At 43.2% G+C, this 15,839-nt stretch overlaps 1 protein-coding gene across 3 annotated transcripts in view; it reads left to right on the top strand.

Annotated features, from left to right (window-relative positions):
- Positions 1–5,294, top strand: part of ARHGAP6 (Rho GTPase activating protein 6) — a 340,849-nt gene extending 335,555 nt beyond the window's left edge. For all 3 annotated transcript variants that reach the window (XM_065639447.1, XM_065639453.1, XM_065639463.1), the window contains exons 11-13: positions 1,498–1,760; positions 3,304–3,384; positions 4,220–5,294. In XM_065639447.1, coding sequence (XP_065495519.1) covers positions 1,498–1,760; positions 3,304–3,384; positions 4,220–4,920 — 1,045 coding nt within the window. In that variant the 3' untranslated portion in view covers positions 4,921–5,294. The remainder of the gene's footprint in view (positions 1–1,497; positions 1,761–3,303; positions 3,385–4,219) is intronic.
- The last annotated feature ends 10,545 nt before the right edge of the window (positions 5,295–15,839 follow it).

Raw genomic sequence — 15,839 nt, 5'->3', positions numbered from 1 at the left:
CCAACCACACTAAGAAGCCCGGGACAGCTCTGCTTTACGAAATGGCAGCTCTAGTTTTTTGAGGTGGCCTCTGTTAAGGTTCAGGATCAGTTCAGTGATGGATTTCTTGTTGGGAGTTACTGAGAAGTAAACTTAGTTAATTCCTTCCCAGCACTTTATGGTTGGTTTTTTACTGAAAAAAAAAAAAATATATAGAATAATATAATAATCGTGATGTAGAGTGTATATATTTTATGTTTTGGAACATGCAATATGTAAATTGGCCAGGGAAAAAAAAATCAACAGCTTGAAAGTGGTGTTAGGTTTCGTGATTATTTCTGTATTGATATTTAGTGTGGTATGGCTAGCCTGCCTTTATTTTCTTTCTTCAGTTTTATTTAATTTGTCTGAAAAGAGGTTATTGTTTCATAACAAGAAATGTACTTTGGCTGCTCTCTCAGTTCAAGCTCTCTTTGTGTTTGACTCTGAGAAGGGCTGACTATTTTCAGTTCACATTTACAAGAATGAGCCTGTGTCACATCACATGCAATTAGAGCAGATATTAATGTGAGGTCACTGAGAGAAGTGTTTGACTCAAGAGAAGCAAAGATAAGCATCTAAGAAACAAAGATCAAGGTGCAGAGAAATGAAAAATGAGGGATAGAAATATAAGTTAGGGACAACCAATACGAAAAAAGTTACGTTTGTTTACAGAGTATTTCTGCATATTATTTGGGAGGTTCAGTAACTCACAAAGTGCCTCCTGTCTGCGTAGTAAAACATAACAGTTCAAGAAATCTCCCTCAGTGTTCCCAACACACTTCAAAAATGAGAGTTGTCTCTCTGAGCCTTGGCTGGACTCTTGTGGTTGTTTTGTTTGCCTTTTTTTTGGTCAAAATTAAATACAGGCCATGCTGTCAATGACATAAAGGTGAAAGGGTAGAAGAAGTTGCAGAAGTTATCAGCAGAACTAGTTGTTTGTTGCTCCCATCAGAAGTACGGTAGATACATCTGCTTGTCCCCTGTAGAATATTTACCTTCTGATGGCTCTAGAAGAGGATCCTTCTCACAGCGTGGGAGGCAAGCTAAGGTTTTGATTCCTCTGACCGTGTAATACCTCAGAATGGAAGAAGTGATTTTAGCATGCTGCTTAGTATCTAACTAATCTTCCCTGTCATGGCCTCAGATTTACTGTTGCAACAAGCTAAATTGTCAAGGTAACATAAGGAATTGATTCACTATTTAATTTCCTGTGGTGAACTGTATGATAATGTCTTTTTTGTTGTTTTCTTTCTTGACAGCAACATCTTTTGATTTTTAGTGGCCTCTGCTGGCCACTTCATGGCGAAGTTTTACTCATGGAAAATTCACCTCTGTACTGCTTCTGAAGTGTTTCATTTCAGCAGCTGCGATCATACTCCTGTGTTTGATTTTATTTGTATGATGTCAAACTGCACCTGTAGTTGTGAACATAAATCATTTTTCATTAACAGAGGTTTGTTTATCAAAATTTCTCAGGAGCCCTGAGATGCTGCGGTCAGAAGGTTCCTACTCCACTGGAGGAAGACATTCTTCCACAGACTCCAACAAAGCCTCAAGTGGAGATGTGTCCCCTTACGACAACAACTCCCCGGTACTGTCTGAGCGCTCGCTGATGGCCATGCAAGAAGAAGTTGCCCGCAGCCCAGATAAGCTGTACAGGGTACCTGAACAGTACACGCTGGTTGGACATTTGCAGCCTAAGACAAAGGAGAATTCTTCTGCATCAGAGGCTGGAAAAGGTACAGTACCTCCTGCTTGGGTTCGTCCTCCTCAGTGACTGATGGGGGTTTCTGAAGTCACTGAAAAATGTTGTTGTGGTATTATCAACTATCGGGGGTTGAGGAGCAATAGTGTAAATAATCTTACAAGAAATGACTGACCAATATCCTTTTTTTGTGTTGACCTCGAAGGGTCTGTGCTGAGTCCTCCTCCTTAGCTCAGCCAGCCAGCAGGGATGTTCTTGGCATGACATTTCTCAAAACCTGGAGCTATTATTTAGGAAAACAGAATTATGTGTATCCTGCTTTTCAGCCTGGCTGTGACAGCATGGCAAAGACTGAGTTCTAGTCCAGCTCCATAGGACTGTAATACCTGCAAGGTTATGGGTCCAGACTTTGGAAAAACCTGAGACTTTAAGATGTCAAGCTACAATTTTTCTCCAATTGAAAAGAATTACCTCAACACCCTCTCAATGGACAGCGCAGCTGAGCTGCACGGCATTACATCTGCTACTGATTACACACCTAGCAATACTAGTGCAGGGATCCATAATTTCCGTAGCTATCTAGGAGTGCACACCTGAATGATTTCTTCTGTAAAGAAATGTGGTTTAAACTGAGAGCTCACCAGCATGTCAAGATGGTTTTCATTTTAAAAAGATATTTTTTTAAAAAAATTATGTTCATAAAATGCATATTTAGTGACCCAAATTTTAGGAACTTTCAGTTTTTAGGGATGCCGATAACTGTTTGGTGGTATTTTTAAAACTGTTACATTTCAGAGGTACTGATTAGGCACTTAATTCCCTTTGGAATTAATAGGATTTAGACTATCTCAAAGCCAGTGGGCATTTATCTTCTGTATTCGGCATCTAAATCTCTGAATTTGTTTCAAAATTTGGTCAGATTTCTAGTCAGTTATGAACAGGAAATTGCATGAAGTTTTATCATATTAACCATCTTTTGGACTTCAATATGCCTCAAACAATACTGGACCACGACAAATTACGAAATTCCATTACTGCAAGATGGAATCAGAAGCAAGTATGAACCAGTTATAATCCAGCACAATGCCTGACTGGGGACATCTAATAAAATCTCTATTCTGTGACAGCGCTCCTGTGTAAGACCCAAGCGATGCTGCAGGTGACAGAACGTGTCTTACAGTGAGCCCTTGGGCTGGGGCTGCATGAGGGAACTTTGCTATTCTTTCCTATTAAAAGCACAAGTACTACCTTCTATTGACCCAATTCTCCTGTTCTTGTGCAAATTCTCCCGCTGACTTCAGTAAGGCTTAAGGGAAATTCTCCTCTTAGCAAACTCAAGGCATCCTGCCCATACAGAGCTTACTGAATCCATTTCAGGATGTGAACCCGAAAGAGCAAGTAACTGTGAACAAATATATTTGAGATGTTTGTGTTAGGTGCATGGTAAGTCAGATGCTAGTAGATGTTAACGACTCTGATACCTTGAGTAAGATTTCACCATTCCAGTTGTATGTTTCTAAATAATGGCTTTAAGAGGATCGATTCATCATCTTCTTTCTCCTCTTACTGCTATCTAGATGTTTCCAAAGATCATTTTGATATCTGGGGCACCTGGCATTCAACGCTGAAAAGTGGCTGCAAAGATCCAGCAATGACAGGTCAGTTATTTCTTAAGTTTTAAGTCCAAATCTAGCAAAGACATAAACAGTTTCTTGCTTTGGGGAAATCTCACTGGAAACGATTAGGAGAATTCACATTGCCCAGAGCTGGGCTTTTGAAAGGTGACCGTTCAATAAAATGCAGAGGAGCACAGCAGTTATACAAATGTGGCAACATTTCAAACCGTCACAAGATAATTTAAAAAGTCATTTTAAAAGTACTCAAAAAAATAGTTTTATATTCTTCTCAAAGTCATTGGAAGGTGGATACCCGATGGGGATTTGAGAACAGCTGCTGTGGTGACACAAGCAGAGGCTGTTGTGAGATTGGCAGCCCTGGGTGCTGACCCTGCCACTGGCCAGTGTGGTCCCAGCAAGACCCTGGCCCATCCTGCCTTTTTTTTTTTTTTCCCCATCTGTACCCACCTCACAGAGGAACTGTGAGAGTATAACATCCCCCCTGATTTTCAAGCATTTGAAAGACGTTAAGTGCTGGAAGGCTTTATGTCAGAGCAAAGTATTAGAGTAACCTGGTAATATATTAGGTTTGGTTCAAGTAGATGCAGGGCTGGCGCTGCGCGTCCTCAGGTTCAGCTGGTGGTGAAGCTGATGCATCTTCAGTCGCATGGCCTGATGATAAAAGCCCCCATCCCTCTTCTACAGTGTGACGCAGGGAAAAAGCAATAATTGCTGAATGCCACGTAAATGATTATGCAGACCAATGTCCCTGCTCGTTGCAGGGGGGTTGGACTAGATGACGTTTGAAGGTCGCTTACAACCCAAACTATTCTATTGTTCTATGATTCTATGTTGTCTTTCTGGCTCTGGCCACCAGGTTCTTACGGGAACATTTACGAAAGCAGCTTGCTGCGACCCGGACAGTGCTCTCTTTCCCAGGGGAACCTCGCCGCATATTCTCCTCGGTGGCAGGGCAGCTCCTCCGAATTGGACACCAGCAGGCAGGTCATGCGAAGGAGCCAGACGACTGCTGCCATTCCCGAGTGTCAGCTCCATCCCGTGGTGTCTCGGGTGTGCAGTAACCCGCATATCGAAGTCGGCAGTAGGAGTTCAGACCTGTCACACTCCAAGAGGCACTTGACTTTAAGCAGTGTGGAGGACCTCAGTGAGCGTGACTCAAACGCGGGTTGTTCGCTAAGCACAGCCAAGCCCTCTTACAGAAAAGAGCGGCCACCACCTCCCTACCCAGGCCCAGCAAAACCAGGCTCTGCGTTGTCACAGCGATCAAGCGTTTCTTCAACGTTGCACTCTCTGTGGAAACCTCAACGCCAAGACAAAAGTTCAGGGACCAGAGCAGCTGGGGGACCACCCGCCAAAGCCCCTGACCAGGCCACCTCCAGGCAGGAGCGGCCGGCCCCGCACACTCAGGCGGGTCACATCTGTTCCACGGCACCTCACAGTCAGAACAGTAAAAATGTTTCTGAGGCAGACTGGCACGATTGGCAAAGGGAGAGGTGGCAAATTTGGGAGCTTTTGTCAGCTGATAACCCCGATGCCCTCCCAGAAACCCTTGTATGATCGGACTCTGCAGAGCTGCTGCTGGTTGAGTTGAAGATGTCCCTGATTAGTGCAGAGGGGTTGGACTAGATGAACTTCGAAGGTCCCTTCCAACCCTTCCAACTGTTCTATGATTATATACCTATGCCTCTGTCTCATAGGAAAACAACGGTGACATTGGAAAATGGGGAGGGCTTGTTTGTTTTATACCAACTGAATTGCATATACTTTTTTTTAAATGTTCACTTTCAATTTCTTAAGAGCACTGTCAAGCAGTCCATTTACAAATACAGTACGTTCCTGTTTTACAGCAAGCTTTTGAGAAAAATCAAGATGAAAATTTTAGTCTAATAACTCTGTATGCATATGCTGTGTATAAAACTGTTGCTTTGATGTTGCTAAAAATTTATTTATATATCTGCAGTTTTGATGATTGTATATTCTGTAATGAGTATTGTATGATAATCATATATTATGTTTTCATATACAGATGTCAACCAATCATGACTGCTTTTTTTTTTTTTAAATCACTGCACTTACATTAGCGTGATATGCATTGGAATTCTATAGAAAGTGCACAAGCTGGTTTCTGTGCTTATATAAAAAAACTGTTAAAGAGGGAAGTTGTCCTTCTTTTCACTGCCTGTTGAAAAACACTAAAATAGTGGAACATGAAAAGCCATATATTTTATGAGAGTAGTAATGAGCTTAGAGGGGAAAATACCAAATATTTTTTTCTTATAAATATATTTGCAAACAAAATTGAAATTTGATACGAGATTGTAAAATATTTTTTTTAGATTCTGGTAGGAAGCAGCTCAGAGAATCAGGTAAGAGCAAGGCTGTGCCTAAACCAAATAAGGACGTAGTGAAAAGGTCTGCCCTCCCATTCTAGAGGAAAACCAATGTTATGTATACAGGATATAATATATATATTTATAAATGTATGATTTCATGTATTGTTCTAAAAGAATAAACTGGAATCGAAATTTTAGAAACCCAAACCCAATAAATTGAGGTGTGTAACAACTGGGAAAGAATATGGCTTTTCCTTTGAAATAACAAAGCTTCAGCGTCATGAAAGTTAGAGAAAGAAGAAAAAATGCAGACAGACAACATGAAAGGGAGTCACACAGAGTTTCAGAAACGAACATGACATTTGGCAAGTTCACAGCTGCATTTCTATAAATATTGTGCCAAATTCTGGGTCAATAGTGCTTCTTCAATAACTGTATGTTGCATTGTTAAATGTTGCTGTTTTATACATGTTCTGGTGATTTTAAATTGCAAAATTGTTTATGGCCAGCAGGTGGCAATGTACTTCAGTATTCTAGAGCGAATTCTTTTTATCACTTGATAAGGGAAAGTGTATCATATCAAAATAATTTTATAAAACATATTAGTCTTAATTTTAATGGAGTTGAAGACTTATTCAGTGATGTTGTCTTTAAGTTCTATCTTGTGCCATAATGATGGAATAAAAAGCTAAGCAAACTAATGAGCATATTTTTTGCTCCTTTTTTTTTTGAACTAAGGTTTATGTGAAAATTGATGTGTTTTTATTACATTCTTGACTATCTTTGTCAAAAACATCTGAAAGGCTTAGGAGCTTAAGGACCACTTTCAAACATGACTTAAATATACACAATCCAAGGTTTTACCTGAGTTTTAGGCTTACAATCCATCCTGTGAAGAGTCTACCCATCATATATCCATTTCCCAAGTGAAGTTATAAATCCCTTTCTAAATATAGAAGCACGTGCACATTTTTAACATTTTTAGTTAAAGATGTGTGATGATTACTTAGCCTCATAAAGAGCTTGCTTTTTGCCAGTACCTCACTCTGTATATATGTGTGTATATGTTTATATTACCTTCTATATGGAGTTTATGCAAAAATTAAGAACAAAAAACAAGACCAATGCTGGAGGACAGCGTTGTCTGCACACATTTCAATATACAATTGATTGGAAGAAAAGACATAAAGAATAAATTCCAAATTAAAGTAGCATTTGCCAAGATTACGTTCTTGCTCTCTGTTATTTTAGTTTGAACAGGACAAAGCAAAATTACCGTGAGCAAGTTAAGGATGTGGTGATTTTTAGTTGTACCTCCTTCCAGGCTGAAATCGGTGGCATAATTTCCTTTGATGTCTTTATTTCAGAAGAAAAGTAGCCTTGAAATGTTGTTTCTAGTTTTATGTTCACTGGTAGATCTGTGTGGACTAGTCCATTTTAGATCTCTGTAATGTTTTTCTTCCTAGGACACATGCTCTTGTACAGCATTAATATTCCTCTTATGGGGAAAGTCCATCATGTGGGTTTATCAAAGCCTTTTCTCTGACTGTTTGCCTTGGGAGCACGAATTGCTGTTGTAGCAAAAGGGTCATGGGCCACTGCTCCAGTGAAGAGTGTAGTAGAGGTCTCCTCTGGAGGTCCTGAGGCCTCAGGGCAAACTCCTGCAGTTCAGTTCCTTCCTATTGCACCACGCTGGTTCATACCTAGGGTTGGAAAAAACCTCTTTCCCCTAACAGTCTGCATTACCTCCTCTCAGGGGGTATCTCCCAGCTGGGAGGAAGAGTGTGCTGCACTCACAGGTGAGCCCAGCAGAAGTGAGATGTGCGTGCTCCAAGGACAGGGTGCCTGTGGGTTGCCCATGGGGCAAGGGTTTCTCTTTCCTCTTCTGTTGCAGAAACAAAAAAATGAGAGGAATCGGTGCAGCTCTAGATACAAGCCAAACGCAATGAGGGGCTGCTGAGCCAAGGGAAAAATGGAAAAGCTTGGCCTTTAAAATAGTACTTTAAAAAATTACTGTTACTTCCGTTTTCTAAAACAAGATATGGTTACATAGTTGACTTGCCCATTCCAAGACCATGCTCCACTGCTGAGGAATAAGTTGTGCCTTCTCCATCTTCCCCAACCACCTGTCCCGTCCCTTACACCAACCCCTGGAGTGGTGGGAGGAATCCTGGGGCTTGTTGCTCTGGCTGAAACTTGCCCTGTACAAGGAACATGTAAAATTCAGGTAGCTCAGTGGTTTTCAGAAGTGGTACACACAGGGGGGAGAGAAGGGACAGGGTTAGAAAAGGGGGAGAGGACAAGGGTGGGACTGCCCCCCCGCCACCCTTGGCAGCAGCCTCTGATTTAAGCTACTCATACAACTGCAGGGCTTGCTGCTCCAGTACGTAGACAAGAGCATGGCCAAGTGCTCAAGAGTGGCTTGTGTTGCAAACCGAAGCCAATCCAGCTGTCAGCTTCAGTGCTTGACATCTCTTAAGTGCTCTGCTGTCTGCATCAGGAGCCTAGGCTGCTACCATGGCATGGATTAATGCCACTCAGAAATTCTCTGCTGGTGAAATGATGTGGTTTAATGGGCTGGAATCTGTGATTGTCTTGTCTGGGGAGGGGGGAAGATCCTGTTTTGTTACTAGTTTTGTTGTTTCACAGTGTCATCATGGTTTAACCCCAGCCAGCAACTAAGCCCCATGCTCTCCTCCCCCTGCAGTGGGATAGGAGATAGAATGAAAAAAAAAAAAAAACAACACAACTCTTGGGTTGAGATAATGACAGTTTAATAGGACAGCAAAAGAAGATAAAACAATAGTAATAACAATGATAAAAGAATGTACAAAATGAGTGATGCACAATGACAATGCCATTGCTCACCACCTGGTGAGTGATGCTCAGCCTGTCCCCAGGCAGCAGGTCCCCCAGTCAGCTTTCCCTAAAATATATAATAAGCATGATGTCATATGGTATAGGATATCCCTCTGGCCAACTGGGGTCAGCTGTCCAGACTATGTCCTCCCAGCTTCTCATGCACCTGGCATGGTGTGAGAAGCTCAAAAGTCCTTGACTACTACTCAGCAACAACTAGAACATCAGTGTGTTGTCAGCATTGTTCTCATTCTAAGGCCAAACACAGCTAGAATACCAGCTAGAAAGAAAGCTCTATTCTAGCCAAAACCAGGACACACAGGCATCACTTGAGGTCAAACTCCTCAATTCCAGCCTTTCTGGAGTACCATCTTGTTCTGTGGTGCTGGTCTGGCAGAGGGTCAGGGGATTCTGTCTCCTCTGGGAAACACATGGGATGTCTGAGCCTCACCTTGCTCCCTCTCCCTGTCTCGCTCTTTCCCTTCTCTTTGTGTTCATCTCTAACACACAAAAAAAAAAAAGAAAAAAAAAGTAGCTCTGTAGCTCCATTTGTGCACATTGTGCAGTGCTGTAGTCTCACAGAACTGCAAAGCAGTGAAAATGATTCTCAGTCACATTAAAGAGTATCTTGACATCAGTGAGCCGTTTTGCAGCATCACTGAGAGCAGCAAACTACTGCCGTTCTACAGTCGCTTTAGGGGAAGGCATCCCAGCATCCAGACAGGGATGCAGAGACCACAAAGCTATTCAAGCCATGTAGATACTCCAAGTGCTAGGTCATAAAGTGTACTGTCTCTGAGAATTTTTCTGAAGTTTAATCATCTCCAAAGGTGGTATTTACATCTGGAAAAGCCTCTCACAGACTCCCTTTTAATTCAGTGGAGAGAGACAGGTATTCTGTGCCACCACCCATAGAGCCTCTCGAGTCTTTCCTTGAAGTATGGTCCCCTTCAAAGGGTTGGTCACTAGAAGAGCCTGCTTCTTTACACTGCCTCTATAAAGGAAGCCTAAATAAGTTGCCCAAATAGAGACCTTTCTACAGTAGCCCTCCAAGTTTGGCTGCATGAATCCCACTCTAAGGAGCTGTTAAAACAGAAAATGGATAGGAATCCCAACAGCAGTAAGAAGGAGCATTTAATAATGCCATTGTCTAATGCCAACAAATTATTACAGCCTAGGGAAAGGCAAACAAGAAGTTCAGCACACCTTTCCAGCTCCTGGGAAAAACAAATCCTATCCAGGGGCCCCAGTGATGTTGTGCTATTCCCTGGTCTCCTGGGTGAACCTGAGGCTGGCAGAGACAGTGCTGCTCCCAGGGTTCTGGGAAGGCGGCTGGCAGGAGATGGCATGCTCAGCTCTGCTGGATGCTGTAAGAAATCTGGGCTTTTTGGAAAGTGAAGGAGAGACACTGTCTGGTGTGGAATAGCAGTTTTTTGGGGGGATTGGTTTTTTGTTTGTTTGTTTGATTGTTTTGGGTTTTGTGGGTTTGTTTGTTTGTTTGTTTGTTGGGGTTTTTTTAAACGGGATTTATCTAGTCACTGAAAATTATATTTCGAACTGATCTGAAAGTGCACATGAATGGGATGAGGATTTAATTAGTTCATTAAACCTATTAAAAAATGAATATGGGCTTTATGAAGGAAACCTGACTTGGGCATTTTAGAAATACAGCAGGGAGGAGGTTTGTGCTGAATCCCAAGAGGTGCTAGCAAATGGAGACGAGCAAATAAAATCTTCCTCGAGAAAGATGGGGATTAATCGTCTTTGCTGCTGAGTAAGCAAATGCCTTTGCCACTGGAGTTTTAGGGTCACAGAGGGAGGGCGGGAAGAAGAGAGCTGTTTTCATCCACTTCTATCCAGAATTACATTTGGGAAGGCGTAAAAGAGCATGTTAGAGGAGGAGTGAGCAATATCTCCAGCTGGGTTGTTGCCTCAGTCCCTTGGTGAGGACTAAAGCCTCAGACTCTGGACACTCTTCTAATGGTTATTTAAACTTTTAAATAAAACAAAACAACTTTTTAACAATGTCTCTGTTAAGCAAAAGTGACATGAGAGTATGCCTCAGATCACCATTTCCTTTTGCTGGGCTTGCTCTTTTCCATGTCTCTATGTCACTTCTGATCATAGCTATGAGCTTTAATTAAAAAAAAAGAAAGAAAGGAAAAACACAAACAAACAAAAAAAACAAACAAAGAAACCTCCAACAACAACAACCAACCACAAAACAAAAAACAACCACCAAACAAAAAAAAAACTGAAAAAGGCCTGGGCAATAAAAATATGTTCTTCAAAATCTGGGGTGCAAAGAAAAAAAGTCAGGGGAAAAAAAACCTGACCCCATTCTACCAAACGACACGCAGCCCCTCTTCTCTTGTGCACATGTGCTGGAGGGGCTGAATGCTGCTTGACAGGAGGGAGTGAGTCCTGATGGCAGCCGAGTGTTCATCCATGGGGCTTCAAACTCAGGGGCCAGGAGGAGCAGAGGATGAGCAGGGGTGTACATAGGCCCACACGGGCACTGGGCAAGGCACTGAGACCAGCCCCAGCTCCCCCTGCCAGGCAGGTGAAGCTCTGCTTGCCACCAGGGCATGGGGACATCCCTGCTGCTCTCACCAGGTGGGACTCTGCAAAGCTGAACCAACTCTGTCCAGACCAGGTGGCTTGTAGACACGGAAACCACAACTTCCAGCCAGTAAACACCGACAGGCTGCTCCCTGCCCATGCACTTTGCCTCCCTGGTCAGGAAAGAAGACTCTTACTGTATCGTCTTAATAAAATTCCAAATTTAGTCTGCCTTGGAAAAGGGTTGCTGTAAATTCAAAGCTTCCTTTAGATTTAGAGGGGAAGAGAAAGAGAGAGAAAGAGAAAAAGAGAAAGAGAAAGAAAGAGAGAGAGAAAGAAAGAGAGCAAGAGAGAGAGAAATAGAGAGAGAAAGAAAGAGAGAAAGGGAGAAAGGAAGGAAGAAAGAAAGGAAAAAAGGAAGAAAGGAGGGAAGAAAGAAAGAAAGAGAAAAAAGAAAGAAAGAAATAAAGAGAAAGAAAGGAAGAAAGGAAGGAAGAAAGGAAGAAAGGAAGGAAGAAAGGAAGGAAGGAAGGAAGAAAGGAAGGAAGGAAGAAAGGAAGGAAGGAAGAAAGAAAGAGAAAGAAAGGAAGAAAGGAAGAAAGAGAAAGAAAGGAAGAAAGGAAGGAAGAAAGAGGAAGAAGGTGTGGATCTTTGGACTGAAAAGCACTTTTTACTTCAGTAACCCTGCTCAGCAGGGTTTCTGCATGAGAAACACACTGTTCACTCGAGGACAAGAATCATATGATCACTTTGGGGAGACTGAGTGTTGAATATGGAAGCAGCATCTGGCTTTTTTCCTAAAAAAAATGTTTAAAAGGGTGAGTAGCTGAACAAACTCTTCCTTACACCCACAGGCTATTTCTGTAGCTCCCAACAGCCAGCTAAAGGTTACCAGATATGCTTTTGCCCAGGGCGGTATTAGCATCATGTAGCTGTGGCCTGATTTCTTCTCATAGCAGGGAGAGATGGAGCCCTAGAAGATTTCAGAGCTCTTCTGAAATCTTCCTAAAAAAAGAAAAACAAAACAAAAAGCAGAAGGCCCCAGCTCCAGTGTTATCAGCCAGTTTGCAGTCTGTGAAAAAGCAATAAGGTTGAAAAAAAATAAAGAAAGGAGAGCTCTGGAATAGCAGCCTTGTCCCACTGGGGTTTTTGGTGGGTGAACATTATTTTAGAAGAGCTATTGCTGGTAACTCCGTGGGCTAACAGTGGGAAATGAGTGGTAGGACCTGGGGAGCTGGAAGACTCCCTTGTAAAAGGAACAAGCTCTCTAATAAAACAAGAAAGAAAGAAAAGAAAGAGAAAGAAAGAAAGAAAGAAAGAAAGAAAGAAAGAAAGAAAGAAAGAAAGAAAGAAAGAAAGAAAGAAAGAAAGAAAGAAAGAAAGAAAGAAAGAAAGAAAGAAAGAAAGAAAGAAAGAAAGAAGAAAGAAAGGAAGGAAGGAAGGAAGGAAGGAAGGAGAAGAAAGAGAAAAAATTTTTCAATGGAAAACTTGTGCTGTTTTCTCATCACTGCCACTGACAGACCAGCTTCTGTACCTTATAGTCATAGAATCATGAATCATTTAGGTTTGAAAAGACCTTTAAGACCATGTAGTCCAACTGTAAACCTAACACTGCCAAATCCACCACTAAACCATGTCCCTAACTGCCATTTCTACACATCTTTTAAATACCCACAGGGATGGTGAAACCTTCAGGCTTTCCCATCCTTGAAGAGTCAAGATTTGCATCTAGAAATTATCCAGGATCTGTGTGGTGGAGCAGAGGGATGTCTGGGAGTGAGAGCACCAGAGGGAACCCAGAAGGTGCACTGAGGCCCTGCTAGCTGATGTTTCTTGTCCTCTGTGGCACTGCAAGTAATTTTGCCTGATCCCTGGGGCTGGTGAGAATGACTGGGTATGAGAATGTGTGTGAGCTTTGCTGCAATGGCATCACTACACAAGTGCTGGGACAGAGTCATACTGCCTTTTGTTCTGCTTTTCTTTCGGCCTTATGGCTCCTGCATTCTTCCTTGTACACTCGCCAAGACTGAAGAAGCGACCTTCATTATGTCCTTCCTTCACAGCATTTTCATGTCATCTGGTGATTTGAACAATACTCCTGGGATATACCAGGTGTATTTAAGCTTAGTGAAGGGGACCAAGGGCAGTACGGGAGCTACACATCACTCATCAAGGGATCACACACAGCTTTCAGGTCCTGCCTTCCTCAGCCCTTTCCCATTTTCTTTCATCTGCCCACCTGGGAATGGGCTGCTCAGGCTGAATCGTGCAGTGGGGGAGGCCTGTGCTGGCAGACTATGCCTGCCCAGGATGTTAAGGGATGGGGTATATCTGGGGCTGCAAGGCTTTGCTCTTGGTAATGGTTTTGCTCCGGCTGCAGTGGCTGGCCTAAGCGACAAGCTTGTTGGGGTTGGCGTTTGCACCTGTGTGGGGCTTGGAGGTTGGGGCAGCCAAAGCCCTGTAGTACCTGGAGGCTGGCTGCTGGACTGATTTCTGCTGGAAGGGTAGGAGGTGTGTGCATGTCTGTCCCACAGAGCTGGACAGCTGAGGTGAGCTGGGAGGCTGGTGCCTTTCCCCTAGGATGGGGAAGCACACTCAGCATCTGTGCTGAAGCCTCCGTGCCCTGGTACCTTTGGACAGTTGCTCAGCGCTGGAGATTAGGTTGTATGAGCTGTTTCGGCTCGTGTTGCACTAAGCCCACAAAGCCCCAAGGGTCAGAGGGTGCGGGTACGGCCCTGCTGGTTTGGGGCACAGGGAACATATGGGAAAGCTTGAGGTATGCTGTGCTAATAACACATTTTGTGCTGGGAGTAAATAGGAAGCCTCAGGCTCTGAGGCTGCCCGTTGGTTACCTTTAGATTCACCTTCAGACACCAAACCAGGGTCTCCTCTGAGACCCAGATGAGCTGAGCCAGAAGCCTTGGGAAGGCAGCAGCGTTACCCCTGGAAAATGAGCCCTTGCTAGCTGGGTGTTTCTGTTACCTTCCTGTTGTTGGAATAATGGGAAAGTGCCATGAAGACAAAGGGAAGGGATTGAAAAGAGAGGAAGGACTCCAGAAAACCACCAGTGTTTGTAAGGGAAATCCCTTGCTCCTGCAGCTGCCCATGAAGAGGTATCTGATCCTCACTGCAGGTAGGTCCTGAGCAATGGAGTTACTCCCTGCTTTGTGCATGCCCCATTTGTGGTTGTTGTGGGGGTCTTGGTTTTATTTAGTCTTTCCCTGCTCTACCCCTTAGTCCCATTGGTATTTATACAAATGTGCACCATTGGATCTGCCTTGTGTACAGAAGAGGGAGCAGAATTCTGTATGCCCCTGTAAGGGGAGCTGTTCAGAAGCTTTTTGGTTTAATATTCATTTTACCCTCAGGCAATTTTCTAATCTGTGTTTTAGGGAGTGGGCAGAGAGAACATGTAGCTGTTCTTTCCTCCGATAACAAAGGATTATCTTAAGCACAGGGATAAGGAACATCGAGGATGCAGATGGCAATGGAAGAACAAAAGTCACCAGAAGAGACTGGGAAGACAGAAAGCCACACTGTCCCTTTTCATAGAAAATATTTTAAAATATTTTCTATGATCATTCTTCCTTCAAACAAGTGAGCAGTAGAAGTGTCACATCTGACTAGTCACCACCCAGTGGAATGGGACAGAACAGAGTGCAGTATAAGGCAAGGAAACAGATTTGGGCACTGAAGACAATAAAGCCCCATTACTAATTTAATGCATCTTTGCAGTCACAAAGTTGTTTGCCATACTCTGCTGTACCGGAACTCATTTCATAATTGTATAAGGTAGATAACTTCTCCCTGGTTACCGAGGTATGCCACAACATACACAGTAAACCACTGGGAACCTGTCAAAGCTAATAGCAGCTAGATAAGATCAGAGTTTTCAGGACATGATTTGTATCTACGGCTTAATAATGGGTTCCATTCCCTCTCTTCTTTCTTTTTTTTTTCTTTTTTTTTTAATATCTTATGTTACTATAAACTCACCTAGGGATGGCAAGCAGGGCGTTTCTTTACAATGCTGCATATTAGAAAAGGGTAGGAGACTCTACCACATCTCCAGTGTAGGGCTAGGCTTGTACTCAGTGTTCAAAGCCAAAAGCTGACACTTATTGATCCTCAGGTTTATGTTCACCTCTGAACAAATAGTAAGAGGTTTCTTTGGTGACAGAAAGATAAAACACTTGATTCACAATCATGATGCTTTTGGTCCTTGATGAATGTCCACTTCTTGTCTTTGTAGGCAGCTTGGTGGATTTGCTATAGTCTCCTCAATAGCCATATAGATAGCCCTCCCTGGCAGCAAGCACCTCTCAAGCATAAGCGCTACCATGAGAAGCACACCTATCTTTCACTCTGATGTCAGCTGTCAATATCAGCCATCAATGTCAGCCATGCAGAGCCATGCACAACAGCAGGATCAATGCTGACTCTCCTGCAGGGCACCAGAGCTCCACACTATCTCCATGCCCTGGGTCTCCATCTCTCCACATCTCCCCTACCCCTCTACAGCACATTCGTCACCACCTGCGAGTTTTGTGCTGGACAGGAGTTTGTATGAGGAGCATCAGGCTCGCAGGGAGGTGAGTGGGCAGAGTATGAGGCCCAGGAGTTTCCCATCCTCAGCCCAGCTCCAGGCAGGATCTCTTTGTGGCCACATTCCCAGCTCTCACTGCCAGCCCACGGGTTTTGCTGTGTAACCGTGTCAGACCC

Source organism: Caloenas nicobarica, chromosome 1 (assembly GCF_036013445.1).
Source record: "Caloenas nicobarica isolate bCalNic1 chromosome 1, bCalNic1.hap1, whole genome shotgun sequence".
Taxonomy (NCBI): domain Eukaryota; kingdom Metazoa; phylum Chordata; class Aves; order Columbiformes; family Columbidae; genus Caloenas; species Caloenas nicobarica.
This window is presented reverse-complemented; position numbering and strand designations above follow the sequence as displayed.